Source organism: Bemisia tabaci, chromosome 9 (genome assembly GCF_918797505.1).
Source record: "Bemisia tabaci chromosome 9, PGI_BMITA_v3".
In the NCBI taxonomy this organism is placed as follows: domain Eukaryota; kingdom Metazoa; phylum Arthropoda; class Insecta; order Hemiptera; family Aleyrodidae; genus Bemisia; species Bemisia tabaci.
The window spans coordinates 15,425,752-15,441,212 of NC_092801.1; the positions used below are offsets into that span (position 1 = coordinate 15,425,752).

The window sequence follows — 15,461 nt, forward strand, 5'->3', positions numbered from 1 at the left end:
TGCATACAATTTTGAACGCAATTTGATCTATAACATCTAAGAATTTCAAGGGAAAATATGCATGAATGTTGTCAAAAATACATATTTTATCGAGGGAAATTTGGTGACTCTTAAATGTTCATACGGCGTTTTTCCTTAGCGCGGCTAATAGAAGCTAACGTAACATCGAACTCGTCTTTCGTGGTTTACTATCTTTCAACAAAATCTGGGAAAATTACTGTATAATCATGTACATACATAGACGGCTTCCCCCTTTCTGTTTTTCAGAAGTACAGGAATTAAAAATTGCTAAATAGTCCCATTGCGTGTGCCCTTTACATATAATTAAGGTGATTCGATGAACGTCATATTTTGTGTCAGAACGGCATGCGATATATCGCATCAATTGGTTCCATTTTTTCAGCTCCTCGTCATTTTTCCCCAATTTTGAGATCGCAATTCTGTTGTCAGGAGACTAAAGCACTCTTTCACCAATTTCAACAAAGAAATTCAACGTAATAAGGGCGTGGTTTTTTTCGAGAGAAAACATCGCATTCGATACTGATATCGAAACTGCACTCGAATGCGATATTTTCTCTCTCAAAAAACCGCGCCTTTATTACGTTGAGTTTCTTCGTTAAAATTGGTAAGTGAGTGCTTTAGACTCCTGACAACAGAATTGCGATCTCAAAATTGGGAGAAAATGACGAGAAGCTAAAAAAATGGAACCAATTGATGCGATACATCCCATGCCGTTTTGACACAAAATATGGCGTCCATCGAATCATCAACTAGTAACTTCCAGCTCATTTCAATGCAACGTGTGACAATAACGACCTCCTTTTCTTGTGTTTCAGGATTGATAGCTGCGAGACTCTCATAAGGTATGTCATTTTAATTTTCTGGATTCACACCTTGTCTGAGAGACTAACCCTTCAATTGTTAATATCAAGTTTTAAATGGAACAAGTTCATCAAGGAAGACTAAATCTCTTAAGTAATAATTGTTTAAAATATTCCTAAGTTATCGTCGTGACAACACATCGTAATCTTCAAAGTAGCGGACAATCGGGTAATTGTCTTTTCGACTGTTAGTTGTTCTTAATTTATTATCATCACGTTAATGAACGAAAAACTATCATACGAAACGGACTGAAACTTCCAGTGTCTATATGCTCCCCCGATGGACAACGAGAAAGAGACATGATTTTTTTATCATTTTCTACTCATTGTCATCTTTTTTAGAGTTAAAACCACGTTTTTAACGTTATCGAGTGGAAGGAAAGACATTTTCATAGGCAGCAAAATATCGCGAAGAAAGGACTGAAACTTCTGAGGCCGTAATACTCTCCCCTCCTCCTTGTAAACCGCATGAAGGCATGCATTTTTTGTTTGTTTTCCCCACCAGTTGCATCCTATACCAAATGAATCAGTGAGTTCGAAAATACACCAACTCGGGGGAAAAAAAAATTGTTTAGGAAACACCTAAAGCTGGGCAGCGGGCAAGGATGTTAGTTTAAGAAAAACCTTTTTGGTGCCAAAGGACAAGTACTTAGAGACTTTGTAAAGCACCAAGTTGAAATCGATACACCATGTTTGATGACAGAGAATTAAGCGTTTAAAAATTTCCTAGTTGGTGTGTTTTCGTTCTCACCGACTTTCAGGTACTGATTTTTCATAGTCTGCCCAGAAAAATTTATATTTTTCGATCTGAATAACGCTTGAATATTTATATAACTTGTTGGTACAAGGTATACTGAACCGAAAAAAGAAAACAGCAAAGTCGGATGGTAACCTGTTTCCCTTGAAATGGCCCAAAATTGGTATTTCCAATGGAATACTTCGATTTTTCCCTTTTCCCGTGGCTGTTTCGAGTACTTCCGACTTGCAACTATATTCGAACTCTGGAGTTGGTATGTGGTATCACGCGAAAATGAAGGCAGATCTTGTCTTTGGCCTGTCTTAGATTACTGACGCTTATGAATGTCGTGATACTCAGATTAAAAACACGTACTCTTTTGTGTTTTTATTAAACCGCTGGGCAAAATTGCGTATTTGCCGCGATATCAAGATGAGAATAGCTTTTATGATTTTAGAAAACCGCTGGAACACGCGTGTATTTTGATATTCAGATGGAAAAAGCGTGACTCTTCACTCCTGTATAAAATACCGTTGGTTAAATCGCGTATTTGCCGCTACCTAGAGGTGAGACGCGTAATTTTTCACGTAATGCAAAATTGCTGGGAAAATCTCTTATTTTTCGCGATATTGAGATGTAAAACGCGTAACCTCTCGCCGTTTTAAAAAATCCCGCACTTTTTTACTGTTCCGGATAACTTGAGTTGAAATGTTTTATTGACAACACTGGTCATAACAGACACTAAGCGCCAATATTCAAAAACCGGAGTAGGATTGCTTTATCGCGCGGAAATGAAGGACAAGCATGGTTTTTCTTTTGTCTCAAATTAATGACGTTCGTGAATGCCGCGATATTCAGGTGAAAAGGGCGTAACTTATTCTCACTCCTTTTCAAAAACCGCTGAACAGACGCGTATTTGCCGCAAAATTTTGGTGATACACACGATGTGACGTATTTTGCGTTTTTACTAAATCGCTGTGCGATTTCCATCCGTGTGGAAATATGCTTAGGAAAATAACTCAAAAATTCCACCCTGTGACTGGTCATCCGAGACACGTTGCTAGAGATAACGACATGATTTTCCATGTCTTCCATGATTTTCCGACTGCTTGCATCGGCTACATTATTTATTGCCCGTATTTAACATTCTTGGACCGATATATTTCAAAAATTTTCATACGCGCGAAAATATGTTTGAAAAAGAACACGAAGAGCCATGCCCAAAATTGCCCGATTTTGGGCCCCTCTGAGGTTGTTTTCATCCTTTGGATGACCCCATACTGCCTATAAATGCCCTGAAATTTGGACGGAGTTAAACAGAAAGGAACCAAGCCACATCGGGATCGAACCGAGAAAAAGAGGTTTAAAGTTTGGCTCCTGCGTAAGACTCAATGTAAAAGATAAACTTCAAGTTCAATTTCTGCAAAAGTTGCTCCAACAAAAACTTTGAATTTTTGGCGGTAGATAGTAGAGCAATGGTTGAGTTCAAAACCACTCATAACTCAATTTTTTCCATAATGTGGGTTGGTTCCTTTCTGCTTAACTCAGTCCATTTAAGATTGAATATACACGAACCGTTTTCGCGATATTGGGGGGAGGGACAAAGGCCCCGATTGTCACTCATTTCTGAAGGTATTTTAATGTCTATATTCGACTGTGACATGTTACCCGATCGAGATATCGAAGCGCGGTTTGCAGTGATTATTTCAGCTATTGGGTACAAGTTTTTACATCTCTCACGTACGTCCATCTGGTTATTCTTGTGGGGGGGGGGGGGGGTGGCGTACAGTGGATCGATTCAATTAGAGAGGTCGGACATGAAATTTTTGACGAAAATCGCAAATTTTGATGTTTATTTGGTCAGATTTTACATTTATGGGGGTGTTTCTAAAAGAAAATTTCATGAGGAAACCAATGGAGCCACTTTTAGAACCTTAAAGTTTTGTAAAAACGGATTTATAAGCGTTTAAAGTTTCCAAATTTTGTCCGACTTCTCCAATTGAATCGGCCCAGTGTGTGGCGGTGGCTTATCGCAGGTTGCCATGTATTACCGCTTAATAATGGCGACCAGCTTAAGTTCATGATAACGGGAAATCGATACCTTGGTCGTTAACCGGCCGACTTGGATGGAACTTGGTGTCCCCGGGTTTTTAGGCACAAAAAGGAAGAATATGACATTAAAATGCTGAAATGTTGTGCTATTTTTAACCTTACCGCCATTAAAATGGCGGAAAGCACCTCATCTGAAAACAGTGCAATATTTTTGCATTTTGCCGTTAGATTCGCTCTTTTAAGAAAGCGAGATGTTAACTTCCCGCCTTGTTGAAAATAGTGCAATACTTTTGCATTCCAATGTCAGATTCCTTCTCTTCGTGCCAAAAAGCCCTTAACACCAAGTTTGATCCAAGTCGGCCGGTTGACAACCAAGATTGGTGTGTCTCCTGTCAGAAAAAAAAAAACGAAAAACACCCGGAAGTTTGATGTCATCAGGAAAATATCACGAAAATCGGTAACGGATCAGGAAACTCCAAACTTAACTCACATGCAGTGCAGCATACACAAAAGTAAAACATTTGGCCCTGTCCACACGAGCGTGGTTCGAGGAACTTATTCGGCGAACTGCTCAGTTCCCGAAACTTGTTCCTTTAAACGAGGCATGCTGTCCACACGAGTTCGCCAGAATTGGAACCGGAACTTCAATAAAACCATTCAATTATTGCAAAATAATAGATCATACGGCCTTCAAAGTAACAAAAATAAATGTCAAAACATGGAAAGGACGTAAAAAACAAAAACAAACGAATTCACATCAAAAGAAACATAATGTAGAAGCTCGGAGTGCGGGAGGAGTTCCGGGTTTTGAAAGTGTTTAGCTCAGCTATAATATTTGTTCCGGGAACAAGTTCCTCGAACTAAGTTCCGCGAACCCCGCTCGTGTGGACAAGGCCTTTGATTCCATGCACCAAAGACTTTGGTCCGTGAGGTCAAACGAGTGTCAATTTACTCGCGGTCTTAATCTAAAAAATTTTATTTAAAATTCCAGGAAAAATAAGGAATACATAAAAAAATCTGCAATTAAATAGTCGACATCCCGTAAAATTCTTTTCATATCTTTTTTTTTAAACTAAAAGAAATTAAACACGGTCTAAGTTTCTGAGTCGATGCAATTAAGATGCATATTTTTTCTTAAATTATGATTAAAACGGGGCTGATAGGCAAAAATAGTGACCGTAATTATCTCAGATTGTAACGTTGTACACCGCCTCTCATGTTCGATTAAAAATTCATTTCTTTTAAAAGCTACACACTGGCATCCGAAAAGCTTCCAGGATTATACCTAAACGATTTCAAACGAAATCACAGAATATTTCGATACAAAATTTTCATTCGTTTCTTCTTCTTTTTTCTTTTCTTTTCTTTTTTTAACTGAAAAAATAAAATACAATCTGAGTCTCTGAAAGGTTGCGATCAATATACTTGCATAATTTGCTTTCAACTTTTGTACAAACGGGGCAGAAAGTCAAGAATGACGGGGCGTAGCGGAGTCCCAATTTTGCGGCGATTTTAGTATCGCGCCAGCCAGGAAAGAAAGGAAAGGAAGTATAGGAGACGCGGTCGAATCATCTGCGCAGTGTGACGCGCCTTCAATCCGGCTAGCGGCAACATGGGTACACCCGTGGTCGAATAGTTATCTCGTTGCGCCTTGCGCCAGCCGTGAATGAATTCGAATATTTACCGCTCACGCGAAAAAAAAGCGTATTTGTCTCCGATTGCAACGTTGCACATCTTTACTTCTGTTTAATTTTTTAAAGACATTTTTTGGAAAAGCCACTCACAGGTTTTCTGAAAAGTTTCCCGGGATTTTCTCGATGGTTTTCAGTAAAATCACGGAGAGTATCGACGCGATATTTCCATTCGTTTTATATCTGTTCTTTTCTTTTTTTCTGGAAACAATAAAACTTTGTCCGAGTTTTTGAATCTTTGTTAATTGAATAAGTGTGTTCGAAAACACACCAACTCGGGGGAAAAAAATTGTTCAGGAATCACCTGAAACTGCGCAGCGCGCGAAGAAGTTAGTTTAAGAAAAAGCTTTTTGGTGCCAATAAGGATAAGTACTTTGAGACTTCGTAAAGCACCAAGTTGAAATCGATACACCATGTTTGATGACGGAGAATTAAGCGTTTAAAAATTTCCGAGTTGGTATGTTTTCGTTCTCGCCGACTTTCAGATACTGATTTTTCATAGTCTACCCAGAAAAATGTATATTTTGCGACCTGAATAACGTTTGAATATTTATATAATTTGATGGTACAAGGTATACGGAACCGAAAAAAGAAAGCAGCAAAATCGGATGGTTACCCGTTTCCCTTGAAATGGAAGGAAATACTTCGATTTTTCCCTTTTCCCGTCGCTGATTCGAGCACTTCCGATTGCAATTTCGAAATTTCCTTTTGCGTGCAGATGCTTCTATCCATAAGTGTTACTAAGCCGTAAAAAAGTGAAAATCGAAAAAAACCCGAGTTGGTGTGTTTTCGAACTCACTGATTTAATTAAGATGCGTATTGCGGGGCTTTTCCGTCAGTAAAAACCGAAAAATGTCGGGATATCATGGATTCTGGAAATTGTATTTAAATTTTATGAAAAATCAAGAAGATATGTGGAGAATGCGCAGTGTAGTCAACATCTCGCAAGATACCAATTTCCCGCCATCATGACGGCCGTTATTTTGAAACTGTAATTCATGAGAACGTACTCCGGTCATCGCAAAAAGTTAACTTTTGTTATGTTCTTTCTAATTCAACAATGAAAGAAAAAGTAGCTTGGATCTAGAGTCCAGACACTTGAAAACATTAACAAGAAAAAATACTCTTGCTTCAATCGGATTTTTGCTTAAATCAATAGGAAATCCGCTCAAATGAAGAGACTTGGTTCTTGATTAAAGCAAAAATTCGATTGAATCAGGAGTATTTTTCCTTGTCGATATTTTTAAGAGTCTGGACTCCAGATTCAAGCGGTTTTTTCCCGTGAAGGTATCGCCCGATGTAGGTTGCTTAAATCAAAAAGAAATCCGCTCAAATGAAGAGACTTGGTTCTTGATTAAAGCAAAAATTCGATTGAATTATGAGTATTTTTTCTTGTCAATGTTTTTAAGAGTTTTGACCCCAGAACCAAGCGATTTTTTTCCGGTGAAGGTATCGCACGATGTAGGTTTCGATTCGAATGTCGCCCTTTACCCCTAGCCCTTGGAAGGGAGAGCGATAGGTCATGACCCCCTTCCCTCTTACAAGAATTTACCTGAAGTGCCTTTGTTCAAAGAAATACTTTCCAAAAGCACATGTGAACATCTTCAATCGTTGTCGAGATATTAACGAATGGATGTATTTCCACCGATGGGGTGTCCTCGTTTGTCCTCTAGAGTCCCTTTATACCCAGAGTTAAGACAACTCGATTATCAGCTGACTGACAGCCGTCCTTGGCTGGCCATGGAGGCCGAAACGAGTGCACCCAAACGAACGATATTGAGGGATAAGGATCAGGAATCCTGCGATGTCTGTCACACAAAAACAACAACATCAACAAATTGATCAATTAAAAAGAAAATGAGATTGGTTTGTGAATAATTTCTTAATCTATTTTCATTTTGGACCGATGGAAATAACAATTTACTCTTGATAAACCACAATTAGGTGATATTTTCATCATTCTTGTTCACATTCGAGGTACCGCCATCTTGGTGCACTCGTTTCGGCCTCCATAAGCGAGAACCAATCAGAATTGGATTTTTTTTTAGGCCACTTTCAGCCGAACCAAAAGTGAGTTGTCTTAACTCTGGGTATAAAGGGACTCTATTGTCCTCGGGCGGTAAGAATGAATGGAAATTAAAAAGCGCCAGTGATGTCAGCGGCGGCGCGGCGGGACATCGCCGCTCTTGTCGTCGCCGCTGACGTCACTGGCGCTTTATTATTTCCATTCATTCGTACCGCCCGAGAACAAACGAGGACACCCCATTGGTGGAAATACATCCATTCGTTAATATCTCGACAACGATTGAAGATGTTTACATATGCTTTTGGAAAGTATTTCTTTGAACAAAGGCACTTCAGGTAAATTCTTGTAAGAGGGAAGGGGGTCATGACCTCTCGCCCTCCCTTCCAAGGGCTAGGGGTAAAGGGCGACATTCGAATCGAAACCTACATCGTGCGATACCTTCGTTGGAAAAAAACCGCTTGAATCTGGAGTCCAGACTCTTAAAACATCGACCAGGAAACATACTCTTGATTCAATCGGATTTTTGCTTAAATCAAGAACCAAGTCTCTTCATTTGAGCGGATTTCTTTTTGATTTAAGCAACCTACATCGGGCGATACCTTCACGGAAAAAAACCGCTTGAATCTGGAGTCCAGACTCTTAAAAATATCGACAAGGAAAAATACTCCTGATTCAATCGAATTTTTGCTTTAATCAAGAACCAAGTCTCTTCATTTGAGCGGATTTCCTTTTGATTTAAGCAAAAATCCGATTGAAGCAAGAGTATTTTTTCTTGTTAATGTTTTCAAGTGTCTGGACTCTACATCCAAGCGAATTTTTTTTTCATTGTTGAATTAGAAAGAACGTAACAATGGTTAACTTTTTGCGATGACCGGAGTAGGTTCCCATGAATCACGGTTGCAAAATAACGGCCGTCATGATGGCGGGAAATTGGTATCTTGCAAGATGTTGACTACATTGCGCATTCTCCACATATTTTCTTGATTTTTCATAAAATTTAAATACAATTTCCAGAATTTGGCTACGAATGAATAGACACTAGTTTGGCTTTACAAATCGACTTTTATGGTGAACTGAATAAATAGTTTCACTTTTGAACGTGATCAACTGCATATGGTTAAAAATGCTTGCCCGACAGCCTTAGAATTTTCTGATCCATGATATCCCGACATTTTCCGGTTTTTACTGACGGTAGGGCCCCGCAATACGCATCTTAATTAACAACGATTCAAAAACTCGGACAATGTTTTATTGTTTCCAGAAAAAAAGAAAAGAACAGATATAAAACAAATGGAAATATCGCGTCGATATTCTCCGTGATTTTACTGAAAACCATCGAGAAAATCCCAGAAAACTGTTCAGAAAACCTGTGAGTGGCTTTTCAAAAAAATGTCTTTAAAAATTAAACAGAAGTAAAGATGTGCAACGTTGCTATCGGAGACAAATACGCTTTTTTTCGCGTGAGCGGTAAATATTCGAATTCATGCACGGCTGGCGCAAGGCGCAATGAGATAACTATTCGACCACGGGTGTACCCATGAGTGGTGTTGTCTTGACTCTCAGTATAAAGGGACTCTAGCCGCGGTATGCGCATGTTGGATCAAGTCCTGTACGGCGCTTAGCTGTTCAGCTACACAGTGCAAGGCTCCCGGATGCATCCTGCTGCTTCACAGTCCGGCCGCATCGTTGTTGACTGCACAGTGCTTGGCAGCTTTCAGAACTGCACAAAGCAACCATAATCGCTTCTTAGCGATATCCGCCGGAGCGATTCGCTTAGGCAAGCCCTGGGGGTATCCCTTGGGGGTCTTCACCGCGCTTCAAGCGCACAACCTGAAGACGCCGCGCCCACTGTTGCGGATTGCCTGCCCATCAGGCGACCATCGCCTGGTCCAGCAGCTTCCAGCTCAAGCGCTCGGATGAGCTTCCATCTCCGGCTTTACAACCCGGAGCTGCTCTCCGTCCTGCGCGCTTGAAATCACGTGCCTGAGCACACAAAATGATCACGTAATTTTCACCTCAATATCTCGGAAAACACGCGAGTTTTATATCGATGCGAGTTTAATTTTAATGTACGTCACTTATTTGAGAAATGCAAAAACCTAAGGAATCTCCTTCAATGCTGTATGATACCACACACCTACTCCGGAGTTCGAATAGTTGCTCACTTGATTTCCGCACGTGAAAAAGTGTGAGTTACGCGAGTTTCATCTTATTACCGCTAGAGGTAGGCGATATTTGTAACAATTTTTCCCTTTCGAAATTACCAAGTTCTCTAACTTTTGGGTAATGGTTGAGGCTTCTTGGCTCCTAACTGAGGGGCTCGGAGGACAGTTTTAGCTATTTCAAGAAATACGTGTTAATTAATGGTCCCAAAATTACATAGAGCCTCATGGCAAAAAAAAGTTCAAACTCACTATTTCTCGCGTGAAAATTGGATTTTAGTGATGAATTTTTCATAGGATATATTCTAAGACTAGGTAGTCCAGTTGAATTCATCGGTATCCCAATTGAGATGTTGCATGTGTGAGGAATTTGCGATTTGACCACTAATTCTTACGTAAAAGTTCGCGAGAAACACCATGGTGTCACTGGTTTTCTCTGAAATCAACTCCCAAGCTCAAAAAAAGCTCTCAAGTTGAGGCCAAAATGGAGGGGATATCCCACGCTAACCTGAGAGTCCACCTCTACATCACGACTAACTCTCCATGCAAAGATAGGGAGCAAATACATTAGCAGGGTTGCCGTTTTTCCAGTTTTGGAGTCCCCAAATAAAGTGGCAGCCCTGTCAATGTATTTGCTCCCTATCTTTGCATGGAGAGTTTGTCTTGATGTAGACGTGGACTCTCAGGATAGCGTTGGATATCCCCTCCAGTTTAGCCTCAACTTGAGAGCTTTTTTTGAGCTTGGGAGTTGATTTCAGAGAAAACCAGTGGCACCATCGTGTTTCTCGCGAACTTTTACATAAGAATCAACAGACAAATCGCAAATTTCTCACACATGCAACACCTTCATTGGTTTCGAAAACTGCACACTGAAAGAAAAAGTTACGGGCTATATAGACATACCTTCCGTTCCGGGCTCATAAGTCGAAAAGTTTCGGGTGCTGGAGCCGCAGCTTCGATCGCTCCGGGCACTACGCCCGGAACTTTCGGTCTCTGAGCCCGGAACACGGACGATATGTCTATAGAGTCCGTAAGTATGTACGGCTTCCACGCCCGGAGATTTTTCTAGTGCACATACCCCACTCGTCTTCCAAGCCCTTTTATTGAAGTTTTCGGTAAATCGTACTGTACTGCCGTGCGAAGGAAGAACGCCGTATGAATACATTCGAGAGTTGCCAAATTTCCTCTTCGAAATATTTATTTTTGAAGATAGTTACAAATTTTTTTCCTCGAAATTTTCAGACTTTTTAGATCAAACTGCGAACGAAATCCTGTGAAAAATCAACGGAGAATCATTCTCAGATTCTCCCGAAAAATCGTTGTTCGTCGGAGGAAATTTGGCAACGCTTAATGGCTCATCCGGAGTTCTTCCTTAGCACGGCAGTAGAGTACCTATATATTGAGAGAGTATGGCCACTGGGCCCCATGGAGAGGCTTAGGACCCAAAAATGGCGGTGCTTTGTTTTGGTTTTTGTGGATGGGAGGAGGGGGATCATTGCCAACTTTTGACGGTTATCACCAACCGCACTTGCTGCCAACCTTACTACATGTAGATAATTTATCTCAAAAATTGCACACGATTAGCCTTAAAAATATGTAAAGAAGTCGCAATAGTGCATTTGGGTAAATTTCTTGTTACGACGAGCAAAGAAAACTACATTTTGAGTCATTTTGCATTACATTAATTTATGGCGTCCGCCATTTTTGGGTCCTAAGGGCTCCATTCAGCCTAAGATGGCTGAGCCAATCAGAGGTGGTAACACCGGTGGCTATACTCTCTCAATATAGGTACTCTACACGGCAGTATATCGTCACCTTCCAGGCAAAGTATCACAAGCGCCATGCGACGTTTAAAAATTTCCGCCGCCATTTTATTTCTTTACTGAGAAATTGTTGGTTGAATCTGTTTGGAAATTTCACTAAATTTTATCGGCAGCACAAAGAAAATTCAGTGAAATTTTCGGACAGCTTCGTTGAACAATTTCTCTGTAAAAAAATAAAATGGCGGCGGAAATTTTTAAACGTCGCATGGCGCTTGTGATACTTTGCCTGGAAGGTGACGATATCACATCGTTTTTAGGCATTTTTTCCACCGGGAAAATTTGGCAACGGACAGAGCGCGAGGCGATCGCGGAAACGGACAAATCGGCCCCGAGCGGGGGTTCACGAGGGGGGGGGGGGGGCGAAGGCCCCGAGCACGGCAGGGTCCGTCGGGGAACCTCACAATTTCGTGGAGCCCCGGGCGTACAGGTCGTAAGCTCGGTCGCTAGAATTCGTGTCTTCAAGCCCAAAGTTGTACGCAACGTGACGCGGTGTCGATAGATTCCGATTCGAGACCCGAAATTCCCGCGGCGGAACCCCGCGTTCGCCCTGTGTGTAGTTCGGTGACCCTCAGTCAGTGAATTTCCCAACCCCCTCCCCCCTTCCGTCCCTCGCAAGTGTGTTTTTTTGGTTTTTTTCTCTCTGACCCTTTGTCCCTCTCTGTCTGTCCAGAGCGCCCGAGATGACGACGATCGAAGAGACCTACGAAGGGGAGGTCACCCGAAAAGTCAAGCGGAGGACCAGCTTCAAAATTCATGAGGTATGTTGTTTTTGCATGTTTTTTGTTTTTTTTTTTTTTTGGTCACCCATCAAGTGAAGCGGTCATTCTCGGAAAGACGTAAGCGCCGGGAATTGAAAATCGAGTTTTTGGTGGTTCGGTATTTGCGTAGCGTAGGCGTAGGCGCATCTTGTTGCAAAGTGATGAGCAGGAAAACGGATTTCTAAGGTCTAAGAAACATCTGAAAAATGCAGGCAATTTCAAAAAGACGTAAGTGCCAAAACAATTGGAAACGGAGGATTTGGCGGTTAATGCGGTATTCGCTTAGGCGTAGCCGCATCTCGTTGCAAAGTGATGAGCAGAAAAACGAATTTTTAAGGTCTAAAAAACATCTGAAAACGGCCGTCGTTTTCAAAAAGACTTAAGCGCTGAATGTTGAAAATCGAGTTTTTGGTGTTTCCGTATTTGCGTAGGCGTCAGCGCATCTTGTTGCAAAGTGATGAGCAAATAAACTGATTTTTAAGGCTTAAAAACATCAGAAAAGGGAATTCATCTGAAAGGATCATTTTCTAAGAAACGTAAGTGCCAAAAAGAAATTGGGAACGGAGGATTTGACGGTTCGGTATTTGCTTAGGCGTTAGTCGCATCTTGTTGCAGATTGATGAGCAAAAAACGGTTTTTTTAAGGTCTGAACGAACATTTGAATAAGGGCTGTCATTTTCAGAAAGACGTTAGTGCCAAACGAAATCGGAAAATCGAGGATTTGGTGTTTCCGTATTCGCGTAGGCGTAAGCGCATCTTGTTGCAAAGTGATGAGCAAAAAACTGACTTTTAAGGCCTAAAAAACATCTGAAAAGTGCAGTCATTTTCGGAAAGACGTAAGCGCTAAAAGTCGGAAATTGAGTTTTTGGTGGTTCGAAGGCGCTTTTGCAAAGTGACAAGCAGAAAAACAGAATACCCAGGCAGGTTCACTCAAAAATTTGATTTTCAATTGAGGGGCTTGGACAAGCCGTGGAATACATGGACTACATCTTGCAATCAGGACTTTCAGTTCCTGGCTCATCCATAAGAACACTTGTGTGCATATGGGAACTAATAGTACTGACGTTGTCTCTAAACCAGCCAAAAATTAGGTACACTTTTTGGCTGAGTTTCTTATGGCAAAATGTAGTCCAATTGCAATTTTTACAATTTCGAGAAATACACGTTTTAAGTTTCAATATTACATGGAGCCTATTGGCGACAAGAAAGTTCAAACTCACTTTTTGATGATGGAAAATTGGATTTTAGTCAATAATTTTTCGCGGAATATATTTTCAAACTAGTTTGAGTTGCAATCATGAAAATCTCAATTTTCCAAAAACTGCACTTATTCGCCTCTTCCTCCAAACCCCTCAGTTGAAATTTTGATTTTTTTTCTCTTGTCGGGTTGAGGATTTTTGAATTTTTACGCGAAAATGTATGGAGTTTATGCTTGATACGAATCAAATTAATGTACATGGCGCGAAACGAATATGCACATAAACACGGTTGATACCCATCTTCCAAATTCTTCGTAAAGACGTTCATAGCCTAGGATGGTGAATGTCGATAAATAAAATAACTAACTGACTAAATTTTACGGAAGATAGACGTATATTTCCACTTTTATTTGTTTATATAACTTCCATGGGAAACGGGACCCTACCGAAATCAAAATTCACATTCAGAATTAAAACTGATAGACAAAGCTGTAGGCAAAAAAGACAAATTGAAAATAAAGCGATCCTATTGATGAAAGCAGGTAGTTGCAATGGACAAGGGGTTAACTACCTAATAGAGCTAATAGACTAAATAACGGTAACCCACGAGAGACCCATTTTCTCTCTTAGTCTAAAACAACCACCCGTTTCAACCAATAGGATCGTTCCATACTCACTGTGTCCTCTTTGTCCATATCTTTGTCTATCAATTTAAAGAATCAGCCCGCCGTGCTCCCGGGCCTTAAGCTTTCCGGGGAAATAGAGATATGCCTTCTGATCAGAGTAGTTATGAGTTAGTCCTTTTCTTGGATTCCAACCTTAGTGAGGCAACCACATTGAGAAAAAAATCAATCAACTGAAAATAAAATTCAATAAAATGCTGTGGGTACCAGATCGCAGATCTACATGAACTGCATTTTGCAATTTGGAACTATGAATTCTGGCTCTTCTGGAAAAACACTTATGTTCATAGGGAGACTAATGGCACATACATTGTCTTTAAACCGGACTAGGGTTTATAGTTCCAAATTGCAAAATGTAGTCCATATTATCCTTAAATTTAAAACTGTTCCTGTACAAGTAGATGTTGAGGACGGTCTGGAGTGTTGTTCACAGTAAGGAAAAGTAACCGTTATTTTGTGTTAGTCGGGAAGAAAATAACATACAGTAACCTAAGCGTGCTGTTAATACGTTTTCATAAGTTTACCTCGGGTTACATTGGCCAAATTCTCGATTTAAAATTTTGCAACCTCGTTACAAACCACAAGGTGCCTATACTGTACGGAAAAAATACCGTGGACACACTGAAAAAGCATGGATTTCGGAAGGTCGATACCAAAAGTACAGAAAAGGTACAGATTTTCTGTGAAAAGGCACGGAAGTAGTACACGGATACACTGAAAAAGCATGGATTTCGGAAGGTCGGTACCAAAAGTACGGAAAAGGTACAGATTTTCTGTGAAAAGGCACGGAAATTCGAGATTTTTGTGAATAACACTAAAAAGTAGCCTTGGGGTATGCGATTTCTGGACATAATCTATTTATCAAGTTCCCGGTTCGATTCCTCGTGTTTTTCGGTTTATTCCTTTGTCGTTTCATCATTCTACTTTTCCAATTCAAACACTGATAAAAATGCGTGTAAGGCAAGGAGAAAAGCAAAGATTTTTGTTTAACCAAACATTTGGTCGATCAAGCGCAAGTTTGGTCGATCCACCGAAAAAAAGTCACCCCAAGTAGGTAACCACAAAGACAGAAATATTTAACTGCGCGGGGCCGTGCAGCCAACAGCCAATGTTTCCTCAGCATCCAGACAGAATTGTGACTTAATTCTTGATGGCTGTCGATCACTTAGCGTACAATAATGGACCAGTACACTACGTGTGAATTTGAGCATTCTGATACAAGTTCTTTACTTGTCAAAATTTCACGCAGATCACGATTCGCGCAAAAAAACGCATTGCAATCAACTCTGAACTAACTGTAAGATATCTAAATTCTCCGGTGCGTAAATTCAAATGGTTGAAATGGATGATTCATTTAGACTTAGGAAGAAAATGATGGACTAAGTAAAGGGTCTATCGTTAAATGTCGTTAGTTAGTCTATTACCTTTATACCTTCCTCAACCACCTTGT

At 40.5% G+C, this 15,461-nt stretch overlaps 1 protein-coding gene across 6 annotated transcripts in view; it reads left to right on the forward strand.

Annotated features, from left to right (window-relative positions):
• The window catches only part of tmod (tropomodulin), a 266,526-nt gene that overhangs the window by 27,704 nt on the left and 223,361 nt on the right, over positions 1-15,461 (forward strand). For all 6 annotated transcript variants that reach the window (XR_011900489.1, XR_011900488.1, XR_011900491.1 and 3 more), the window contains exons 3-4: positions 837-863; positions 12,042-12,129. Coding sequence is in view for 2 of the 6 variants with exons in the window: in XM_072304043.1 (XP_072160144.1) it covers positions 837-863; positions 12,042-12,129 (115 nt within the window). In the remaining 4 variants the exon portion in view is untranslated. The remainder of the gene's footprint in view (positions 1-836; positions 864-12,041; positions 12,130-15,461) is intronic.